Consider the following 24,041-nt stretch of genomic DNA (forward strand, 5'->3'; position numbering starts at 1 on the left):
TTTTTGTGTGGACTTATGCTTTTGATTCTCTTGGCTATATACCTAGGAGTGGAATTGCTGTATCAAAGGGTAACTGTGTGTTAACTTTCTGAAGAACTACCGGACTCTTTGCCAAAGTCGCTGTGGTATATTACCTTCCCACCAGCAATATATGAGGGTTTCAGTTTCTCCACATCTGTCTACACTTGACATTGTCTGTCTTTTTTAATTATCTTAGTAGCTGTGAGGTGCTGTCATTGTGGTTTTATATTTCTCTAATGACTAATGATGTTAAGCATCTTCTTATGTGCTTATTGGCAACTTCTATAAATTTTCTTTGGAAGAGTGTCTATTTGAGTGCTTTACCCAATTTTCAGTCAGGTTATTTGCCTTTTTATTTAGTTGTAAGAATTCTTTACATATTCTGGATATAAGTGCAGACTGGATAGATGATTTGCAAATATTTTCTGCCATTCCATGTCTTGATAGTATTCTGTGAAGCACATTTTTAATTTTGATAAAGTCCAGTTTATCTTTCTTTATTGCTGTATTTTTGGTGTCATACTTAAACCATTCCTAATTCAAGGTCATGAAGATTTACAACTGTTTTCTTCTAAGAGTTTTATAGATCTAGATCTTACAAATATTTAGATCTTTGAACAATTTGGAATTAACTTGTGTACATGGTGTGAGGGTGGGTATCCATTTTCTTTCTTTCGTATGTGAATATCCAGTAGTCCTAGCATCTTTTATTGAAAAAAACTTTTCTGTTAAGTTGTCTTGGCAACCTTGTAGAACAGTTAACCATAAAATGTAAGGGTGTATTTCCACCATTGATTTGTACATCCCACCTTATGGTTGTACCACACTGTTTTGATGACTATAACTTCATAAATGAGTTTTGAAACTAGGAAGTGTGACTCCTCTACCTTTGTATGGTTTCAAGATTGTTTGGCTCTTCTGTGTCTCTTGAATTTCTACATAAATTAGTGGGTTAGTTTGTTAGTTTCTGCAGAGAAGCCAACTGGGACTTTGATACACATGGCCTCGTATATCAATTTGGGAAGAATTACCATTTGAACAAAATTGTCTTCTAATCTATAAATGCAGAATAGCTTCCATTTACTTAGATCTTTGGTTTTTTGAACAGTGTTTCATAGTTTTCAATGTGTAATATTTGTTCTTTTATTAAATTTATTCCTAAGTATTTTATTTTTGAAATGAAATTTTTTTTAAGTTTCATTTTAGGTTGTTTTTTGCTAGCATATAGAAATGTAGTAAGTTTTTGTTGATCTTGTTTGCTGCAATTTATTAGTTCGTGGTGTGTGTGTGTGTGTGTGTGTTAGTGGATTTGATAAGGTATTTTATTTATAAGATCATCTCATCTGTGAATAGAGATAGTTTTACTACTTCTTTCCAATTTGGTTGCCTTTTATTTCTTTTTCTTGCCAAGTACCTTGGTTTGAACCTCCAGAACAGTGTTGAGTAGAAGTGGCACTAGACATCATTGTCTTGTTCCTGAAGAGTGAAAGCATTTAGTCTTTCACCACTCAGTATGATGTTAGCTGTGGGTTTTTCTTAGATATGCTTTATGAGGTTGGGGAAGTTCCCTTTTATACCTTGTTTGTTAAGTGTGTTTATCACGAAAGGGTGTTGGGTTTTTTGTCAAGTGCTTTTTCTGTATCTATTGGAGATGATCATGTGTGTTGTTGTTATTGTTACTGCTTTATTTAGTTAATATGGTGTATTACATTGGTTAGTTTTCATATGTAGAACCAATCAGTGGATGAATTCCACTGGTCATAGCGTATACTCTTTTTTATATTGCTGGATTTGGTTTGCCAGTATTTTGTTGATGGCTTTTGCATGTATATAAAGGGTATTTGTCTGTTGTTGTTTAGATGTGTTTGTCTGATTTGGTAACAGGGTAAAACAGGGCAATGTTGTGTCCGCTTCTGTTTCTTGGATTAGTTTTTGAAGGATTGGGCAGTCTTTAAACATTTGGTAGAATTCACTAGTGGAACTGTTTGGACTTGGGCTTTTCTGTGTGGGATGGCTTTTGATTACTAACATAATTTCTTTATTTTTTGTTTTTATTTTTTAAAGGATTTATGTATTTGAGAGAGAGAGAGAGGGTTAAGGGACAGAGGGAGAAGCAGACCCCCTGCTGCACAGGGAGCCAGATGCAGGGCTTGATCCTGGGACTCCGGAATCATGACCTGAGCTAAAGGCAGCCGCTTAACCGATTGAGCCACTGAGGTGCCCGTGTAATTTCTTTATTTTTTGTAGGACTTAAGATTTTTTCTTCTTGAGCCAGTTTAGGGTAGTTTGTATCTTTCTAGGATTTTTTTCATTTCTTGGGGTTATCTGCTTTGTTGACATACGCTTGTTCATAGGGTTCTTTATAATCTCTTTTGTTTCTGTAAAGTTAGTAGTGATTTGCCCCCTTTCATTCTGAATTTTGTTATTGTTTTCTGTTTTTTTCTTGATTAGTCTTTGCTAAGGTTTGTCAGATTTTCATCTTTTCAATGAACCACCTTACAGTTTGGTTCATTTTCTGTGTTATGTTTGTCATATATTTTATTTATTTCTGCTCTAGTCTTCATGTCTGTTTGGTTTGCATCTAGTTTGCTCTTTTTTTAGTTTCTTGAGGTAAGTGTTAGGTAATTGATTTGAGATCTCCTCTCTTTAGCATAGGCGTTTACAGCTATAACTTTTCCTCTAAGCCCTGAATTAGCTGCATTCAATAAGTTTTGGTATGTTGTGCTTTTTAAAAATGAGTATTATTATTAATCTCAAATTTTATAGTTTCCTTTGTGATTTCGTCTTTGACCCATTGGTCAGAGTGTAATGTTTACCTTCCACAGATGTCAATTTTTCAAGTTTCTTTTTGTTATTTATAATTTCATTCTTTTGTGAATGTCCACAATAGCTGATATTAGCCCTTTAAAACTGAGACCAAGACATCTAACATGTGGTCTGTCCTGGAGAACATTTCATATGCACTTGATAAGAATGTATTTTGCTGGTTTCAGATGCAATGTTCTACATATGTTAAGTCTAGTTGCTATGTTCTGGTCTTCTGTTTCATTATTTATCTTCTTTGTAGTTTAACCCATTTTTGAATGTGAGGTATTGAAGTCACGCTATTAGTGTTGAATTCTCTTATTTCTGCCTTTCATTCTGTCAGTCTTTGTGTATTTTGGCACTCTGTTTTTAGGAGCATATATGTTTATAATTGTTATAGCAATTATTATATATTGATGTTTTGGTAAATTGATGTTTCAACCAGTATTAAGTATCCGTGTCTGTGGTAACAATTTTGTCTTAACATCTGTGTTGTAGCCACTCCAGCTCTCTCTTTATTTTTTAAATCCTTTTTATTTCAAGACAGTTGTGTCTGTGATTCTAAAAAGTGTTTCTTGTGGGCACCATTTAATTGGATCATGGTTTTTAATCTACTCAGCCAATATTTGCCTTTTTAGTGAATATTTAATTCTGTGTCATTTAACGTGAGTACTGAAAGGTAAGATTTACATCTGTAATTTTGCTATTTGTTTTCTAAATATCTTATATCTTATCAGCATCTCTGGTTCTGTTGATTTTTTTTTTCTTTTTTCTATTTCTGAATTATTTTTTTCTTGTTAAGTAGATATTTTTAATGTACCATCTTATCCTCCCCCCCCCCCCTTTTATGCTGTATTCTTTTGAGATTGTGTGTATGTCTGGCAGGGACATTGCCGTTGGGATTACAGTTAATGTCTGATTTTGTAGCATTGTAATCTGGGTTTTTGCCTATTTAGTTTCAGTAGAATACAATAATTTTGCTTTTATAAAGTTTCATATTTACCTATCTCCGTGCTATTAGTGTCATACAAATTACATCTTTATAGATTATAAGACCTTCAAGACAGTTTTATAATTATTGCTTCATGAAGTTGTTCTTTAAATCAGGTAGAAGAAGAAAAGTTGCAAACAAATTATAGTATCTTTTATACTTACTTGTTACATTTACCAGTGATGCACATTTCTTAGAGGTACTGTGTAAGATCCTTCTGTTTCAGTTTGAAGGATTCTTTTTACTATTTTTTGTAGGACAGATCTGATTTTGAGTTCTCTCAGTTTTTGTTTATTGGAGAATTTGTTAAGTTCTCCTTTATTTTTAAAAGATACTTTCAGTAATACTCTACTCTTGGTTGACAGTCTTTATGTTTTAACGTCTTAACTGTGTCATCCCTCTACTTTCTGGTCTCTGGTTCCTGATGGGATGTCAGCTATACTTCTAGAGAGTGGTCTGTAATGGTCACCTGGCTCTCTCATGATTCTTTGTCTCTGTTTTTTGACAGTTTGATTATGATGTGTCTAGTTGTAGTTCTCTTTGATTTTATCCTGTTTGTGCTGTTTGCTGAGCTTTTGAGCTTTTGATGTGTAGACAAATGTTTTTCTCCAAATTTGGTAAGTTTTTTCCCATTGTTTCTTCAAACATAATTTTTGCCCCTTCGTTCCTTCCTTTCTTTCTCTTTACTCACCTCCCTTTTTCCATCGGCTTGAGGGACTCCTATTATGTATATGTTGGTATACTTGATTATGTTCCATACTTGATTATGTCTCTGGTTTTGCTCATTTTTTTTTCTTTATTCTTTTTTGTATTTTTTTTCTTAGACTGACTATGACTAATGTTATTTTTGATCTATCTTCAGATTTGCTGATTCTTCTGCTAGCTCAGATATGTTGTTGAGCCTCTCTACTGAAGTTTCATTTTAGTTGAACTTTCCAACTTGAGAATTTTTATTTAGTTCTTTTTAGTACTTTCTCTTTATTGATATTTTCTGTGTGGTGAACATTGTTCTCATACTTCCCTTCAGTTTTTTAGACATGGTTTCTCTTAGTTCTTTGAACATATTTAAGGTAAATATGCCTTTGCTTAAAGTCTGGGTGTTCTTAGGAAATAGTCTCTATTGATTGCCCCCCCCCCTTATATGGGACATTCTTTCTTGTGTTTTTCGCATGTCCCATAATTTTTTGTTGAAAACTGGACCTTTTAAATAATACAACATGGCAACTCTGGTCATATCTCCTTCCAGGGTTTCTTATTGCTGTTTGTTGTTTGTTTGGTGACTTTCTGTAAATTCTGCTTTCTTTGCCATGTGTTGTCACTGAACTCTCTGGTTATCTTTGTGGTTATTTATGAAGTCTTCTAGGGAAACACCAGACAGGCCAAATAATGATAGCTCTCTGGGAATGGGGCTTTAAAAGAGCCTATTCTGCCTCTTCCAGTTGCTGTCAAGATGCTGATTTTTGCCATGATTGTGTGCTGTCAGTTTTCAAGGCTACTGTGGAGCTGGGAGGGGAGAAGAGAATGGGCCAGATACCTAGGTTCAGCCCCCTTATTTTGAATAGGTGCTCTGTGGATTGCTGCAAGTCTTTGTTAATTTCCAGAGTTCTGAAGACGTTGGTTTTGACAGTTTTCTCATTGCTTTTAAAGGAGAGAATTTTCTGAGATCTTTACTCTGTCAGTTTCTTTACTGTCACTCCAGTCTATATCCTTTTGTTTTCCATTGTGCACACAAGAGAATGTTTAAAGGTACATAATACTGTGTCAACTGTCTAATAAACAGTTTTTTCACTTAATATGATGTTATCTCTCATGCTTATTCTTCTAAAACTTATAATAATGGTATTTTTACGTATGGGAATACCATGATATATTGTTTCTTTCACTTGTTTTTGGAACTTGGTTTTTACAGTCTTTCACTATTATTAACTATGTTTTGTTGGATGTTCTTATAGCTAAATCTTAAATATATTCTCAAAATTATAAATATGTGGAAGTGGAATGTGTTGAGTCTGGGACCATGAAAACTTACGCTTTTGGTCTGTGAGGTCGGATTGCTCTTCAGAGAAATGATTTAAATTTATATTCCACCAGTCATGTAGGAGAGTGCTTATTTGTCAGCATCCTCACCCAGTACTGGGTACTACTATTCATTTCATTTTGTGCTCCAGGAGATCTTTTGGCATCATGGAAATGTTTTCTAACCTTGAAATGTTATATATCTTTATCTACTTTGGTAGCCACTAACCACATGGATCCTGAGCACTTGAAATATGACTAGTCCTAAATGAAGTGTGCGTATTTCAAAGATTATTATAAATAAAAAGGATGCAGAGCAATGAATATGTGAAATGAATCAGAATAATTTTTATATTGTATGCATGTTGAAATAGTGTTTGTATATACATTGGTTAAAACACATTATTAAAGTTAAATTCTTTTTTTTTTACTCTCAGTTTTTTAATGTATTTAGTGGAATAGTTATAATTGCATATCTGATTTATTTTATACTTTTATTAGGCAGTGCTGATCTAGACTCTAGACGATTCTTCCTTTTAAAAAAGCCCTGCTTCTTTAAAGCTTATGCTGTTTAACAGCAGCATGTTGTCACCCTTTTTAAATTTGCCAGGTTCTATTTATTCATTAAAGATGGCACCAAACACTTAGTTTTCCTTTCCTCCCCAAGCTCTGTCATCATTCTGGGGCATTTTTAGTGCCCATGTGTACAACTAGTTCAATAATTTAGCCTCACAATTTCTGGGTTGTGCTCGGGCCATCATTTTAATGGTCCCATGTGGTTATCATCTGGAACTTCTGTTCCACCTCTAGAATCTTAATTGTATGGCCCATTCTAACCACAAGTTCACATTCTTTTAGCTGTCTCATTTCCTTGTTTCCTACCTTTCATCCTTGACCCTCTTCATTTTTGTTCACTCAGTCACTTCAGCTCTACTTGTCAGCTCCGGTGATCCCTTGTACTTTTGTGCACATTTTCTGCAAAATAACAGTTTCAAATGACTGGTACAGCCTATTGGCTTGTACTTAAGTTGCAGAATGCTACTGGACAAAAAGATACTATGGCTTCTGGGATACATTCACACAGATTTGTGGTCTACAGCCTTAACCTGCATATAGAGTTGCTTGGCTCTTTCCTATGGACTCCTAGTCTTTCTCGCTATTCTTGTGGTTGTTTATTCAAATATTTTACCTCTTAATATTCCCTGGTCCTCCTCTCCTTAGAATTAGTAAATGATTTTGTCTCTGGCCCTTAGAGAAAACCTCATCCCTCACTCTAGAACATTGTATCCTAACTTACCTTTTTTTCAGCCACTTGTCTACTTGATCTTTTCTATTAGCATTTAAATGGGTGCAACTATCTCTCTCTTTTTTTTTTCTTAAAACACTCCCTTGACTTTGTGTTATTCTCCAGGTTCTACCTTATTCACAGATAAGCGTTCAGAAAGAATTGTTTATACTCATTCGCAGTACTTATTCACTGTTTATTTACTTCAGTGTGCATTTTTCTTTTATCTTTCCCCTGTTCTGACAAAGGTCGCTGATAATGGTAAGTAGATTCTTCTGTATCTTATATTGACCACTCCAGAGCATTTGGTTGACCACTTCTTGAAGAAGGCCACTACAATTGACCTCCTTGAACTGCTTCTAGGAACTACTTTTTTCCTCATCCTTTTTCATCTTTTTTCTAGATTTGTGGAGGTTGTGGGATGTTAGTGTTGGTTGGTTCTGGCCTGCTTCCTACTTTGTGTACTGTGTTTGAATTCATACCCATGGCCTTCATACCATTTAAGTGTTGTTGGCTTAAAATGTTTTGTCTGTTTCACTAGACATTTCTAGAACTTATAGCTTTTGTATATGCAAGCTGCGTACTAGACATTTGTCTCCCTAAAGTCCAGTTAGCAGCTTAAACTCAAGTGATTCCTGCTTTTAATGATTGGTACCACCTTAATCCAGTTCAAACCTAAATTCAGAAATCTCAATCTTAACACCCCCCCCCCCCAGGTTCGTTTTAGAGACCTGAAATTCGTCTCATTAATATCTAACTAGCACTGTCCAGTAGAAATTAATATGTCATATATGTAATTTAAGCTTTTCTAGTAGCCACATTTAAAAAGTAAAAAGAAACAGGTGCAATTAACTTTAGTTCATATTTTATGTCACCCAATATGACTGAAGTTTTATTTCAGCATGCAGTCATTATAAAAATTGAGGTATTTTTCATAATTTTTTTCATACTAAGTTTTCAAAATCTGGGGTGTATTTTGCACTTACAGCACATCTCAATTCAGACTAGCTAAATTTCAAGTTTTTGATAGCCACGTGTAGCTAGCTAGTGGGTACCTTAATAGACAGTAGAATTTTATAGCTTCTGTTTCTCTTCATCCTCACTTCTCACTTGGCCCAAATCCTGATCTTCTCCCTGGGTTACTGCAGCAGCTTTTGGGATTGCTATCATTCTGAGAACTCTTACAGTTCATCTTCAATATTCTTGTTAGTGGTAATTTTCTAAAATAAGAATGCAATTCTGCATGTGAATAAATGTGATTGTGCATACTTATGCTTCAAGTATTTTATGCTCTCCATAAGCTTTCAAGATGACGTCTAATCTAAGTTCCTTAGTGTGGCTAACAAAATCCTTTATGATCTGCCTTTTGCTCAAATTTCCTATGCTGTAGTGCCCAGACCCTGAAACTGAGATGTATTAAATTTGTAGTTCTCATAGAGAATCATGTTCTCCTTTTGCTTTGAGCCTTTGCAGTTACCAGCTAGTTTCCTTGAGACCCATGTTTTCCAGCACCTACCCACATTTCTCATCAGACTAAGGCCTACTAGTCCTTCGGGATCTGAAGGCTCTGACCTCAGAATAGGACCAAGCTCGCCTCCCCCCGTCCCGCCTTTTTCTTCTCATAGCCATCCTTCATGTTGCCTAGATGATGATATTTTATCACTGTGTTATTATAATTGCCTTCTAACTTACCTGACTTAGGTTCTTTGTTTCATAAGCAGGGATCTTGTTTTTATTAATTTTTGTGTACCTGATTGCTAGTTACATACATTGTGAAGGTCCAGTAACTATGTTGATTGAATGAGAGAGTAATTCTATATAAGTAGAGATCTAGATTCCAAGTTCAGAGTAAAGAAAAAGTTTTAAATTTTAAGTTATCTTATTCTTAAATGTATTCATAGAATTAAATATTAAAATATTTTAAGCAGATTAACTAGGAATCTGGAATAGAGAAAATAAAAGTTGTTTTCATCAGTACATAATTGCTCATCTCAGTGAAAAGGGAGGAGCTGGGGGCAGGCAAGCTTAGACATGAACTTTTCAAAAAGGTTAGGATGAGAGGACATTAAAGCCAATATTTAGTACATACCCATGCAATCTTGTAACATTTTAGTGTTCTTGTTATATTAAATCTGGAATCTAGGTATTTTTAATACCAGTTATATTTAAAATACTTAAACCATTTAAATGGTGACATTCTTTAATTTTTCCATTGGATTATGTAAGACTAAGCAAGTGCTGGATAGTTTATGTATATGATGTAAGGCTTTTAAGAATACTAAGGAGTAGACAAGTAAAATTATGTATCAATATCCTTTTGTTTTGTAATGTGTAGTTTTTTGTATTTAGAATTGCTTAAATTTTAGAAGAAACTTAATTATTTTTGTCCATGTGTAAAACAGTGTACAATATATGTATGTTTTAAATTCCAAAGGGCACAAATTGAGCTTGAAGTTAATTAAGACCAGATGTTTATCTTTGAAATTTAAAGTTATGGATAAAAACGTTGGATATTTGTAGCCTAATTTTTTTTTTAATTGCAGTTATTAAGGGGAGGAATAGAGTTCTGGTGATATTAAGGTAGTTTGGGTTTGAATCTCATTTTGTAAAGATGAGGGAAGTCGAAGTTTTGTAGTACATCTTAGCATGGGTATGTTTTAATTTTCCTCAGATTCTGAGTTTTGTCAGGCTTCCTTTCTGTTACAATTCTCCTTGTTCAATTTTGTTGTTGTTATGGAAATGTATATTTGGCATTTTTCAAAATAAATTGCTGCTTTTCTTTTGGAAAATTTGTTAAAACATATTAATATTCAGACTTTTAAAAACAGTAATGGATTTCAGATGCCAAGATTTTCATAACTGTATTCTTTGGAATCGGAACAAATGGCAAGAGAAGGTGAAGCATTCTTAAGGGTTCCAATAATCTATCAGTTGGAACCTATTTGAAGCATCTTGTTCTTCAAATATAATTGATTTCTAGAAATAAGGTTAAAAAAGTTAAAACACTGAGATTACTGAATATTGTATTTAAGTTGATTTTTCCACAGTTAGTGAAATAACAAGCAGTGAATTGTTGTGATTTGATTTTCTTAAATAAGAATTATGACATGGAGATTTGGCATAGTAACTAAAAGATTTTTGTAGATATATGCCTTTAGAAATGATGATTTGATAACTGCTTATTTTTATGTAATTCATGTTTCAAATCAAGTAATACTTTTAAGACCTTAAGGTATTTTGGTGGAAGCCTGCGTGAGAATATACTTTTATCTATATTCACATGCTTATAAGTGTCACAGTTATATCACTCACATCTATAAATAATGTTTCTTATCCAGAGATTATATTTCACACTGGTACTGTGAACATTTTATTTGCCCAGGAAAAGAATCAGTGGGTGGTTGAGTCTTCTGAATTACAAACTGTGGTTGATTTTAGAATTTGGGGTAAGGAATGATTTTTATGAAATGTGAAAAGTCTATATGTTTTAATCAACCCATGATATATTATTAGTATATTCCCAAAGTCGTCTTTCTTTCTTTCTTTCTTTCTTTTTTTTTTTTTTTTGGCTTTGAACACAGTTTTTTCCTCAGAAGGAATTTTCCTAAAAGTATGTATTTTAGCCATTTAGCTTTTTAAAATACCTCTCACGTATCAGCACTTTCTTAAGAATATAGAGATGAGTATGACATGGTTTTCTTCCTCTGGGAAATAATTATAGGGGGCTGGTAAGTAATGTGTTTAATTTTAAAATAATTTAATTTAAAATATAAAATTATTTAAGTGTTATAATAGTTATGTGCAAAGAATTATTTACCCTGAACCTACTCACTCTTCTTCTTCACTATGTTACTGAGACGGCTTTTATCCAAAGTTACCAGTAACCTTATTTTTATGGTTATGTGTTTGGTATTTCATTTGACCTTTTAGTGGCATTTAACCCAGTTGAGTGACTTTGAGCCGTTCCTGGTTTTCCTTCTCGATGACTTATCTTTCTCACTCCCTGCCTGACATCTCGGTATTGGAGTGCTCCAGGACTCTGGCTAGACCCCCTAATCTATAGTTTCTCCTCGAGAATCCAGCCCTCTGCTAGTACTACTTATGTGCTTATGATTCCTAAATCTATGTTTTCAGCACTAACCAACCCTGCAGTTTCTGGACTTACGTATTTATCTGCCTACTGGCCTTCTTGAACATATAATGGACACATCAAACTTAACACATTCAATGCTGTTTTTGATTTTGACGATTTGGGCTCTTACCACCTAATCTTTTATTCCCCTTATTGTTCCTATTTTTCCTTAGAGATATCACTCCATTGAGTTGTTTAAGCCAAAAACCTAGGAGTTATCTTAGTCTATTTTTCCTTCACCAGTCACATCCAGTGCATCAGCAATGTCCTGGTAGTTTTACCTTCAAAATATATTCTGAACCCTTCCTATCCCTTCTTGCTTCCACACCATCTAAATTCAGTACACCCTTTTTTTCTTGGACTATTGCAGTAGGCTCCTTACTAGTTTTCTTATTACCACTTCTCTTAGCCGTGAGAGCTATCTTTAAAACACAATCAGGTCAGGTCACTTGCTTCTGTACAACCCTCTAGTGGCTTCCCATCATGCCTAAAATAACATCCAAATTTCTTACTTTGGCTGGGTCCCACATGATCTGGCCTCTGCCTACCTCCCTGACCTCATTTTCTATCACTTTTCTGCCTGATCCACCGCCTTACTTCATTGTAGTTCATGTACCTTCTTTTTGGTCTAAAAGTACTAAGTTCATCTCCACTTTAGGTCCCAACCCCTTTGCATAGAAATTTTTCCCCCCTTTTCTTAATTCATTCCCAATATTATGCTATATGTCAAAGACTGTTCTAGGACTTGAGGATAAAGCAATGAATAAGACACATGGACATACTCCCTGGCATTTTTCTATGCCTTTGTCTGGAGCGTTCCTTGAATATGCAACCTAAAATACTCTTTCAGAAACTTTTTCAACTCTCCCAGATGGCGGCTTCTTTTTTGATGCCACAGTTTATGTAATTTATTTAATCTCTACCTTGATGGAGCTCACACTGTAGTTGGAGGTGGAGTAGGGTGGAGATTGCAAAAAATATGATGAGTAAAATGTGTGTTAGATGGTAAAAAAAAAAGCGCTAAGGAGAAAAACATAAAGCTGCAGCAAAGTGTGGAGGAGAATGGAGTTGTAATTTTAGATAAGGTGGTCAGGGCAGGCCTCTGTGAAGTTGGCATTTGAATATCATCATCTGTTCCAGGTTGTGATATAACTCATAGATTTGTGTCAATATAAAATATAGATGTACACTTTTCACAGACATTTTGTCCAAAGTTAGTCTACTTTCTTTGTGCTTCGTTAGTTGCTTTTCAGTTTTCACAGATCACATTTTCATCACAGCTTCATCTTCCCATTTGTTGCTTGCTATCTTTAGCTTCCTTCCCTTTCCTGTATCTACAAGTCTGAATTCCATTTCTGAACTTTAATCAATAGAACTTGAAATATAGCATTGTATAAAGATTTTTAACTAAAACATTTCTATTTATCTGATATGGGCTCTTTTAATTAAGGGATTAACAAAGCAAAATTGCATGAAAGTTACATTTTTTTCCATGGGATCTAAACTTGGTCCTTATATAACCTTGATAAAACTTCATACTTGACAACTTTTCTACCATTTCTTTTAAAACTTTAAGGGCAGGGCATAGTAATTGGCTTTTATAAAAAGATAAGAGGTCTTCAGGAGAGCTGCTGAACATTAAAAGTCACTGGGCCTTATATCCCACAAAAAAAGTATTATTTGACATGCGTGGAGTCTGTTCTCACTTCATTTGTAATTTACTTCTAATATATTGAGTTACATGTAAGTAACTTTCATTTTTCCCTCTGTTTTTTGCGATGTTCCAATGGATTTGCCTTTCCTGTTTGGACTGAAATGTGTCATATACAATTCTTGGAATTCCTCATTTACTGTTCCTCTGTGGATCTGTTCTGATGGAATCTGGAACACTGGAATGATGGAAATATGTTCTTTACAAAGTAGCTGTGAGTATATGAGATAATTTATACAGAGATGTTTTCAGTCTAAATTAACTTAAATTTAACTTACAGTTGAATGGAATACGAGCTAAGGAAGCCTTAAATTTAATACAAATTTTTAGCTTTACACATAGTAGGCTTTCAAATATTTGATTTTAAAATACTGTATTCTGATCAGTATCCTAGTTAGTATTTAAAATTAGCTTTTCCATTTAATTAACTTGGTTATCCTGTCAACATTTGGCTTAAAGATTAGTTTATATGAATCAAAAAAAAAGGCTGAAAAGGTGGTGGATGGAATATTTTGTTACATGTGATACTAGTGAGGAATGCAGATTGCTATTTGTTAAATCCAAGTGTGTTGAGTTAATGCTTTGATCTCATGAGTGTTTTTCTTTAGTGAGACATTGAATGTATCAAAAACTTTTAAGAGAAATATGTACCTCTTAGGAATATTTTGCCATTGTATTTTAATGATGACTAAGACCTACCTCTAAGTAAAATTAGCCGGTAAGACTACTCACTCAGATGGTCTGAACTATGGACAGTTTTTCTCACCATTGGGTAAGTTAAAAGTCAGATTTAATTACTACACCAATTTAAAAGTAGGTTTCTTTGAATTACTCATGAAACTATTGTTGAGGTCATCAAAGAATCAAAAACCATGCAGATAACTGAATTCTGATTTTCTCTGAAATTGGGATGAATCTGATGTCCCCGATGAGGGAGGCAACATGGATCATTAGAAATGCTGAAGGGGTATAATTGGACCTGGTATTAATAGCTTGAAAGATATTGTTTACTTATTTACATTGACCATGAGAGCTTTTAAGAATTTATGAGAAAATTGTTTTAAACTCAACATTTGATTTCATTTCATGAATAAGAAGACAAATTTCAAGAAATTCATACCTGTGGTAATTAGTATGAGCAAAGGGATAATTAATAAGAGTTCTTACTATAAGGGGGTTTGAATTTTTTTTGTTGTGAAAAATCCTTTATATTGGGGTTTTGTGGGGGTTTTTTTTGTTTTTTTTTCTTTTAGCTGATTGATCAGAATCTTGTTATTGACTCATTGTGAGTTGAAATCTTTGCTCTGAGGCAGGTTTCTTTGGTTTTTATTTTTCGCCCTTGGGTTTTTATAATTGTTATATTGTCAAATCAACTCATACTTCTAATTCATTTTGTTTATTGCTACAGTTAATACTTTTATTGGTAACACTGTAAAATCAGTTTGATTTACCATGATAATAGTTTGTATAGTTTTCTAAAATAGGTTATTGATGGGAATTTGAAATCTGTGACAGGAGTTTTGTTAATACATGAATAACTTGGCCCTTTTTGCTTTTCTCAGCAACAGAAGAACCTTGAAGGCTATGTGGGATTTGCAAATCTCCCAAATCAAGTGTACAGAAAATCAGTGAAGAGAGGGTTTGAATTCACACTTATGGTTGTGGGTAAGATATGTTTTCTTACTAAAATTGGATTTTGATCTGAGTTTTAAGTTACTAATCAACTCTGAATGAATTTAAGAAGGCAGTAGTCTAAATGCCTGTAGAAATCGTATTATATCTTATGTGAATACATTTTTTTTTGGAAGATTTTATTTATTTGAGAGAGAGAGAGAGAGCGTGAGCGCATGAGCAGGGCTAAGGGCAGAGGGACAAGTAGACTCCTCAATGAGCGGGGAGCCCCACACAGGGATCCATCGTAAGACCCTGAGATTATGACCTGAGCCGAAGTCAGATGTTTAACCGACTGAGCCACTCAGGTGCCCCTTACGTGAATACATGTTAAAGTTTAACTTGGTAGCATGATAGGATTTATATATTTTCTTATCTCTTTTTTTAAGGTGGCACAATTTTAGAAACTAAGTAAAAGTTGAAAAACGGTGGGGGTGGTAGAGGAATAGAACACTATAAAGAAATTCTCTTCAATTGGTAATGCTACAAAAGGAAATAGTGTCTGGTGATTACTTATTACTCCAGGATAATTTTATCCTCTGGTTTATATACTATAGTGGAGTCTTATCACATGAGCATTTAACTTAAACATACATGCTCTGAATTTGAGAAAGAAGAATGGGGTAGAGGTTCATAATCATGTGAGTGATTACCCTGCAAATTCATTCAGTGAGTCTAAGCTCTGTAGTGAGTGAAATGTGGCTTTGTTTTCTAATTCAGTCTCATTTTTCTTACGTATTTTATCCTATGAACACCATACTCTGCCTGAAGTCCATTTTAAGAGATCGTCAAAGGTTATTTTGACTGTATGTTGATACCGTCATTGTTATATTTAAAGAAACAGTATATCATATATAAGATTAGTAATCTTCAGCGTATAATATTTTCACCTCATAGAGGCTGACTTTAGAATGTAAATCCTAAGGATGATGAAACTTTGTATTTCCATATACGTTTTAAGAAGGTGAAAGGCAGGATAATGGATTCACTGTCCTTGACAGAGAAAATTGAGTTGATGTGGGGTCTTTTTTGTAGTGTTCATTAATTTTTGCTAATTACATTCAACTCCTATTGTTTTTATTTGGGTGTGGAATTAGATTAATTGAATTAGCTCTGAAATACTCCTTCATTAAAGGGAAGACTATTTTATCAATTGACCAGATTATTTTTCCCGATGGTCACATTGTGGCTGTTTGGAAATATCTCTGTTGGATAGTTTAGTTAAAACATGGTACAAGGAGGGGCGCCTGGGTAGCGCAGTTGTTAAAGCGTCTGCCTTCGGCTCAGGGCATGATCCTGGCGTTCCGGGATCGAGTCCCGCATCGGGCTCCTCCGCTGGGAGCCTGCTTCTTCCTCTCCCACTCCCCCTGCTTGTGTTCCCTCTCTCGCTGGCTGTCTCTCTGTCACATAAATAAATAAAATCTTAAAAAAAAAAAAAACAAAAAAAAAAACATGGTACAAGGAGCACCTGGGTGGCACAGTCGTTAAGCGTCTGCTTTCGGCTCAGGTGATCCCGGCGTTATGGGATCAAGCCCCACATCAGGTTACTTTGCTGGGAGCCTGCTTCTTCCTTTCCTACTCCCCCTGCTTGTGTTCCCTCTCTCTCTGGCTGTCTCCCTCTGTCAAATAAATAAATAAAATCTTTAAAAAAAATAATAAAAATAAAACATGGTACAAAGTCTGCAAACTTGATGTTTAGTAGAGTTGGTTAACTTGGCTGTCTCTGGTTGAGTAGAAGTATAGCATACCCAGCTTGCAAATTGCTGCTGTGAAGCAGAGGTGGGTCTAGATAGATGGATAAAACATGAGAACATACCTTTCCTTTTGTAGAGTAGTTAACATGATTATTATATGTGAAGAAATACTGAATCTTACCTTTACATATATGACATTTGTGATCTTAAATGACAAACTACACAAATACAAGATCATTTTGTAATTTGTAAGAAAAGTTTCTATGTCTGTTAGGAGAACTATAACAATTAAAAAAAAATTTCAATACTAAAATTTTAGTTTGAAGAATAACTTCTTGAACATATACTTAGTAGAATAATATTTGGGGATCAAGGCCAGATATTTGGTTTAAAATCTCTGGCATTTTTCCAGGTGAAAAAAATTTAAGTCAGCTGAAATGATTTTTAGAGGAAATATGCAGTCTCTGAAAATATCTTATTTATTAGTTTCTGGTCAGTCCTTTTTTGAACTACAGCTTTTGTTTTTTCTTTTCCTTGATACGACTTCGGCTGGAATTAAAGGAGAATGGGTGTTAATATCCTGACCCACTTTGCCTTGAACATTAGTGTTTAATTAAATCTTTTCATCTACATAGTTAGAGTATCTAACATAGTCACCTTTTAAGTAAGTGTCTAATACATGGTTGGTTTTTCTGACTTTAGGCCAAATCTAACAGCATTGTTTGCAAATCACAGAAAGCTAAAGCTAACCTTGCTTTATTATTCTTAACTGCAAGCTCTTCCTTATAAGCTAAGTCCTCATTTTTAATTTAAATTTTACTTAGTTAACATACAATGCAATAATGGTTTCTGAGAAATCAGTGACTCATCGCATACAACACCCAGTGCTCATCACAGGTGCCCTCCTTCATACCCATCACCCATTTAGCCCATCCTCCATCAACCCTCAGTTTGTTCTCTATCATTGAGAGTCTCTTATGGCTTGTTTTCCTCTCTCCTTTTTTTCTTTTCCCCCTTCCCATATGTACATCTGTTTTCTTTCTTAAATTCGACATATGAGTGAGATCATATGGTATTTATCTTTCTCTGACTTATTTTACTTAGCATAATACACTCTAGCTCCATCCACGTCATTGCAAATGGCAATATTTCTTTCTTTTTGGTGGCTGAGTAATCGTCCATACGTATACAATAGTCCGTACATAAACACACACACACACACACACACACAAGCGCGCACGCACACGCACATATATCTCACATCTTTATCCATTCATCAGTGGCTGGGCATTTGGGCTCTCTCCATAGTTTGGCTATTGTTGATAATGCTGCTATAAACATTGGACTGCATGTAGCCCTTTGAATCTATATTTTTGTATCGTTTGGATAAATACCTAGTAGTGCAATCCTGGATCATAGGGTAGTTCTATTTTTAACATTTTGAGGAACCTCCAAACTGTCCTCCAGAGTGGCTGCACCAGTTTGCCTTCCCACCAACAGAGCAAGAGGGTTACCCTTTCTCTGCATCCTTAGCTGCACCTGTTGTTTCTTGTGTTGTTAGTTTTAGCCGTTCTGTAATTCCTCATTTTTGAGATATAAACTCAGAGTAGTTTTAGCTTTTATAATGATTCTTAGTTTAAGACTTATATATTGATACAAACAGAATCTATATTTAACAGTTGATTTCTTTATGAAACTCTATCCTTTGTTGGAAAACCTTTATCCAGTAACCTTGCCTGGAAAGCAAAATTTATTGAGTACTTATTTAAGTGCCTTCTTTGTATCAGGGAGGCATAGTGTATATTCCCATATCTTAAAGGAGTTTATAATTTATATGACAACATAAAGTACACATAAAAAGGTAAGTAACATTTCTAGGAAGTACTTAGGAATCAGTGGAGTCATACAAAAATTAAGGGCCGTAGTAGAAGGGTTTGGAGAGCTTGTCCCTGGTTGGAGATTATTTTTTCCTTATTTGAGGAGGAGAGGTAATAGGACAGATTTTGAAGAATAGAATTGGGATAGACATTGAGTCGATGGTCCATTTGGAAAAATAACAGCCAATACCTGCATAACCTATTATGTGTCAGACAGTGTTCTGAGTATGTACCTAACTCAAACAAACCTTAACAACAGCCTATTAAGTCGGTATTATTGTTATCCCCATTTTAGAGATAAGAGAGAAACTGAGGCATGGAGAGATTAGGTTACTTGCCCATGGTGACATTCCTAAGCAGATGGTAAAACCAAACCCAGTCTACTTCTCATTTAGTGTGGTATGCTCTTAAATACTATGCACAGGCTCATTTGGGGGTATTGAATAGAGTGCAGAGCTCAGTAGAGTGCATCCAGTATGCCTTGAACTTAAACGATTTCATCTGAATGTTCTGTTTTTCCTAAAAAAATGAAAGAGACAAAGAGAAATGAGAGGGGTAGCGGGGCAGGAATGATTGGGAATTAAAGAACTTGAATACTTGTGTGAGCAGTTTTTTTCTGCCATTCCACTGGAATGAGTTATGTGGCCTAGGGCAGGTATGAAGTGGGAGAGGTGAATTTTCTATTTCCCCAGTCATTTTCAGCTTCCACATACTTTCATATTGTGAATATTTTACCTTGCTGAATGTCAATGTAGAGACTATATGGTACATTAAACTAATTACTTTTTATATTTTCAGACACAGTATCTGTTTTGGTGTAGGAAGAAAAATAGGTTGTCAGTTTTGTGTGTAATTGTGGTTTATGGATGATACAAGGGGTTTTCAAGATTAATTTGCACTGAACATTGGCTTTAGGATCTGACCCCTAAGACATCACGTTATAATAGTTGAAAATTAGGCTGGAAAGGTAGGCTAGCCTAGATTTTGAAGACCTTGATTGCCACCAGGATAAATAGATTGGAATTCTTGATTTTGAATCTTTATTTGAAAATTTAGTTCAAAACTCATTGTCAGGCATATCAAATAATAAAGACACTTAGGTCTCTAGTTCAGCAAAGTGTATGCTTTTTCTTGTGTGCTTCTTAATTAGACTTGACTATGCTAAGAAGTAAAATGTTAATTGTAAAATCCTGATTTTATAAGAATTCTCCAAGGAGGTAGAACTCAGACTATAAATTCTTTATCTTCCCAGAAAATATTTTTGAAAACAAGTGATGTAAAATCTATTATTTTGAATTCTTTTTTAAAATTGAATTATAGTTGACCTACAGTATTATTAGTTTCAGGTAGACAAAACAGTGAGTTGACAGTTCTATATATTACCATGATAAATGACCTTACCATGTTACCATACAAAGTTATGACAGTACTATTGACTAATTCCTGTGCTGTACTTTACATTCCTGTGACTTATGACTGGAAGTTTGTACTTTTAATTCTTAGAGGATAAAATCCACAGTTCTATCATTTCTGTGATCTTGAACTTCGCAGGATTTTTATGGTAGAGGTTTTCTATATTTAGTGTTTGTCATGATATATTTGACCTTATACCAAGTGTTTTTAGTAGCAGGATTGGCATTTCTGTTTTTTTCAGTGGGAGGGATCTTATGCTGCCTTGCCATTTTGGGGATTCAAGTTTATCATAATGTATTTTTGTATATGGCTTATAAGCTAAAGTTTAGGAGGAGTTTAGTCAGTAATAGGATATACATTGTCATAGTTGTCATTTTCTCTCACCTTCTTGTTGGTGTTTGAATTGTAATAACATCCAGAGTTATTTGAAGAAATTGAAAGGTAATATTGACTCATTTTGTTTTTAGGTTATTCATCATTCAGTGGTATTATATGTAATTCTGAAGTTAAGATATGTTGGAGACTTGAAATGCTTTGAGTAGTATTTCAAAAATTTCTTCCTTGAGCTCTATTTTTATTTTACTTTTAGTAATAAAATAATGATGATCGCACAGTGTTGTGAATATAGAAGAACCACTGAATTGTGCACTTTCAAATGGTGAAATTTATGGTATGTGAATTTTATCTTACTTAAAAGAAGTAATTTAACTAAAGCAGAGGCAGTTTTGGGAAAAAAGAAATCACATGATTCCATATATCCACTATTTTAATTTTTTAAATTCATTCAAGGTTTTTCATCTGTGTATTTTAAAAGGTGCTTTTGTAATAAAGTTAATGTTTCATTAATAGAAATTAGGAAATGCGGAAAAGCAAAATGAAAATAAATATTATCAGAATCTCTCATTCAGTGATAACTGAATCGTAGAAACATACAGTATTCTTGTTCATGTATCTGTGATTGCCCTCTAAAATTAGCAGTGAATTGTGATCATCTTTTGGTGTTACGTATTTGATAACCTAGCTATGCTTGAGTCGTAGATTTTAATGGCTTGTATAGGTTGAATATACCATAATTTGCCATGTTGTCCAACATTAGGATAATTACAAATAAACACGGTTATATTCTGTCTGTCCTTGCATTTTTAATTAATTCCTTAGGATAAAGTTTGGAAGTTTGAATTACTGTGTTTTATTTTATTTATTTATTATTGTTATTTTAGATTTTATTTATTTATTAGAGAGAGAGAGAGCATAAACAGGGGAGAGGGAGAAGCAGGTGCCCGCTGAGCAGGGAGCCCGACATGGGGCTTGATCCCAGGACCCTGGGATTATGTCCTGAGCCAAAGGCAGATGCTTAACCAACTGAGCCACTTATGTGCTCCTAAGCATTTTAATAGATAACACCAAATTGCCATAAAATAGTTGGTGTACCATCTTGCCCACTCACCTGGTATTGACAATACTCCTTTTTCTGCATACTGCCAACAATGGGTATTATAGTCTTTTTTTTTTTCCCCAATCTAATGCCTAAAAATTGGTATCTTGTTTTCATTTATATTTTATTGTTGCTGGTTAACTTATTTTTTTTTTTTAGGATTTATTTATCTTTGCTATTGATTCTTTTATAAATAGCATATTCTAGTTTAATCTAAAAAGCTGTGCTCATTTTTTTCTTTAATAAGATACAGGTACTCTAGGGTATTTATTATTATTAATATTCATATTATTATTATTAGTAGTAGTAGTATTTTGTTATTAGGTATTGGCATTTTTTGACAGAATTTTTTCTGTGTTGTGTTTTAACATGATTTTATATTGTCCATGCTGTCTTTTTTCTTATGGCATTTGATCCTGATGTCTTCTTGCTTGATCCAAGGTTACTGGGGATTCCACTGTATTTTATTTAAGTATATAGGCTAAAGGATTAACTTTTTATTCTACAGTCTTAAATCCATGTGGATTTTTTTTTTTTTGATGTGAGATGTGAGACAGGAATTTGATGTTTATTTTTTAAATGGTTAAGTAGTTCTCCCCAAACCATTTATTACAAGCTTGATTTTTGAAAATATATGTGCATGGTTGATTCTCTTTCCAGCCTTTGGTTTAGTTCATTCTGTAGTTCTTCCTATATAAATACCACATTATTAGAGTTATAAATAACAGTAATTATGTTGTGACTTGTGTAGGAAGATTACTAGAGTTTATGTTAGTTTAGGGAGATAGGCAAACAATATGTAAAATAATTACAGATTGTGTTATTTTTTAGGAAGAAAATAAACATGGTGGGATCTGTTTAGAGTTATCAGGGAAGATCTGCCTCTCTGAAAAGGAGACTTTTCCATAATAATACCTGAAACACATGAAAATTAGGAAATACTAAAAAGAAATAAAAGTAGAATGACAAGACATAATTATCATTAACATTTTGCTGTATTTATCCTCAATATTTACTTTTTTTTTTTTTTAAAGATTTTATTTATTTATTCGACAGAGATAGAGACAGCCAGCGAGAGAGGGAACACAAGCGGGGGAGTGGGAGAGGAAGAAGCAGGCTCATAGCAGAGGAGCCCGATGTGGGGCTCGATCCCATAACGCCAGGATCACGCCCTGAGCCGAAGGCAGATGCTTAACCGCTGTGCCACCCAGGCGCCCCTTCAATATTTACTTTTGACAGTTGCATAATATTTCCAACTGTGGCTATGTCAAATTTAGCTATTGCTTTTTTCATTTGATATTTGAATGATTTGCTCTCTTTGATCTCATAATAATGTGACAATAAAAATTTATGGGATGGAAAATTTGGTCAACATTTTAACTATCATGTTTAACGGCTGCATAATATTCTAATCTATGACTGAATATACCATAATTTTTGTAATTTATTTCTCCACTAATGGACATTTTGTTTTTACCCCTACGCTGTTACAAATAACATGGCAGTGAAGATCCTTAAACACACAGGGTTTGTGTATGTGTTTTGGGAAGCAGAGGGCAGGATCTTTATTGATTTGTTGATAATCCCTGAAGTAGGATTACCGTAGCAAAATGTTTCAATGTTTTGTGGCTCTTGACACATATTGGCAAATTGTTTCCTTAAAAGTTTGTTCTACTAAATATATACTTTTAAAAAAGAGAAAATATTTTCTGCCTGAGTTTGAGATGTATAGTATAATTGAAGGTGGGGCTATTCATTCCATGGATGCTGATGGGAAGAATGTAAATGTAGATGAAGCACTGTAAAGGAATAGTGGAGGAGGACAAAAGTATACAAGTTAACTACATCATTAAATAATAACTGGCATAAGAAATACACAAACCACATGCTGTAGGAGTTGGAGAAATAAGACTATAGCTAAAAAGCACACCACTGCCTTAAATCATACACTACTAATTCCTGGGAAAATGGTACATAATAATTTTAGTAGTTAATATATCCATGTTTTTTATACTTAATTCTTTATCTGATTTACTTTCAGTATCTTAATTGTGGAACAGTATAATTTGGAAAAACACAAAACAGTTTTACAGACTGGGAGTTTTTCAATCTTGTAACGGGGGTAATGCCTGAATTGACATATATAAGAAATGTAGTCTGGATAATATCCCCGTTTCATTTAGTAGGCTTAAAAAGAAAGTCATTCAATGTGATTTTTAAAATATATATATAGGTTAATCCTTGAATTATAATTCTTAATCTATTTTGACTTCTCATACTTGTTCTGTCCTAATATAGTCTTTGAAAATAGATCATAGTCTTTTGAAAATGGGGAGGTGGGTGGGGGGATGGGGATAAAAGAGTACACTTATGAATAAAAAAAATGATAAGAAAAATAAAAAAATAGATCACTTAAGAGACTTAATGTTGGAAAACATAGTCACTCTTTTAACAGCCTTTCTGAGAGCCCTAAAACTTTATAGTAAATGGGCTGAATTAGAGAAGAGAGGTGAGAATGCTGATGTTTTCCACCCATAAGGAAATTGTTTTCTTGATATTGAATATGCTGAAGGTTCATTGGATAGATGGACTGAAATTAAAGTTATGAAACATTTGTTGATTTTAATTAGCTAGACTTTGGGACAGAAAGGAGAAGGTTACATAGTCTATCAATATTAAAAAATTTTAAAGATTTATTTATTTGAGGGGGGAGGGGTAGTGGGAGAGGGAAAGAAACAGACTCCTGCTGAATTTGGAGCCCCATGCGGGGCTGGATGCCACAAGCCTGAGATCACGTTGAGCCAAAATCAGCAGTCAGATGCCCAACTCACTGAGCCACCCAGGAGCCCCTATCAATATTAAATTTTAAAAAGACTGGGCATTATATGTAAAGAAAGGTGCTTAAGACTTTGAAGACAAGGTAATGAAGGAAGACCTTGTCAGTGCAACTTCTTTATGGAATTTTCACACAGGAAAGATTCTTTTAGTGT

At 34.2% G+C, this 24,041-nt stretch overlaps 1 protein-coding gene across 1 annotated transcript in view; it reads left to right on the top strand.

Annotated features, from left to right (window-relative positions):
• The window catches only part of SEPTIN7 (septin 7), a 124,464-nt gene that overhangs the window by 15,687 nt on the left and 84,736 nt on the right, over positions 1 to 24,041 (top strand). Inside the window, exon 2 of the mRNA XM_057304492.1 lies at positions 14,524 to 14,626. Coding sequence (XP_057160475.1) covers positions 14,617 to 14,626 — 10 coding nt within the window. The 5' untranslated portion in view covers positions 14,524 to 14,616. The remainder of the gene's footprint in view (positions 1 to 14,523; positions 14,627 to 24,041) is intronic.

The sequence above is a fragment of the Ursus arctos genome, unplaced genomic scaffold, assembly GCF_023065955.2.
Source record: "Ursus arctos isolate Adak ecotype North America unplaced genomic scaffold, UrsArc2.0 scaffold_3, whole genome shotgun sequence".
Classification (NCBI taxonomy): domain Eukaryota; kingdom Metazoa; phylum Chordata; class Mammalia; order Carnivora; family Ursidae; genus Ursus; species Ursus arctos.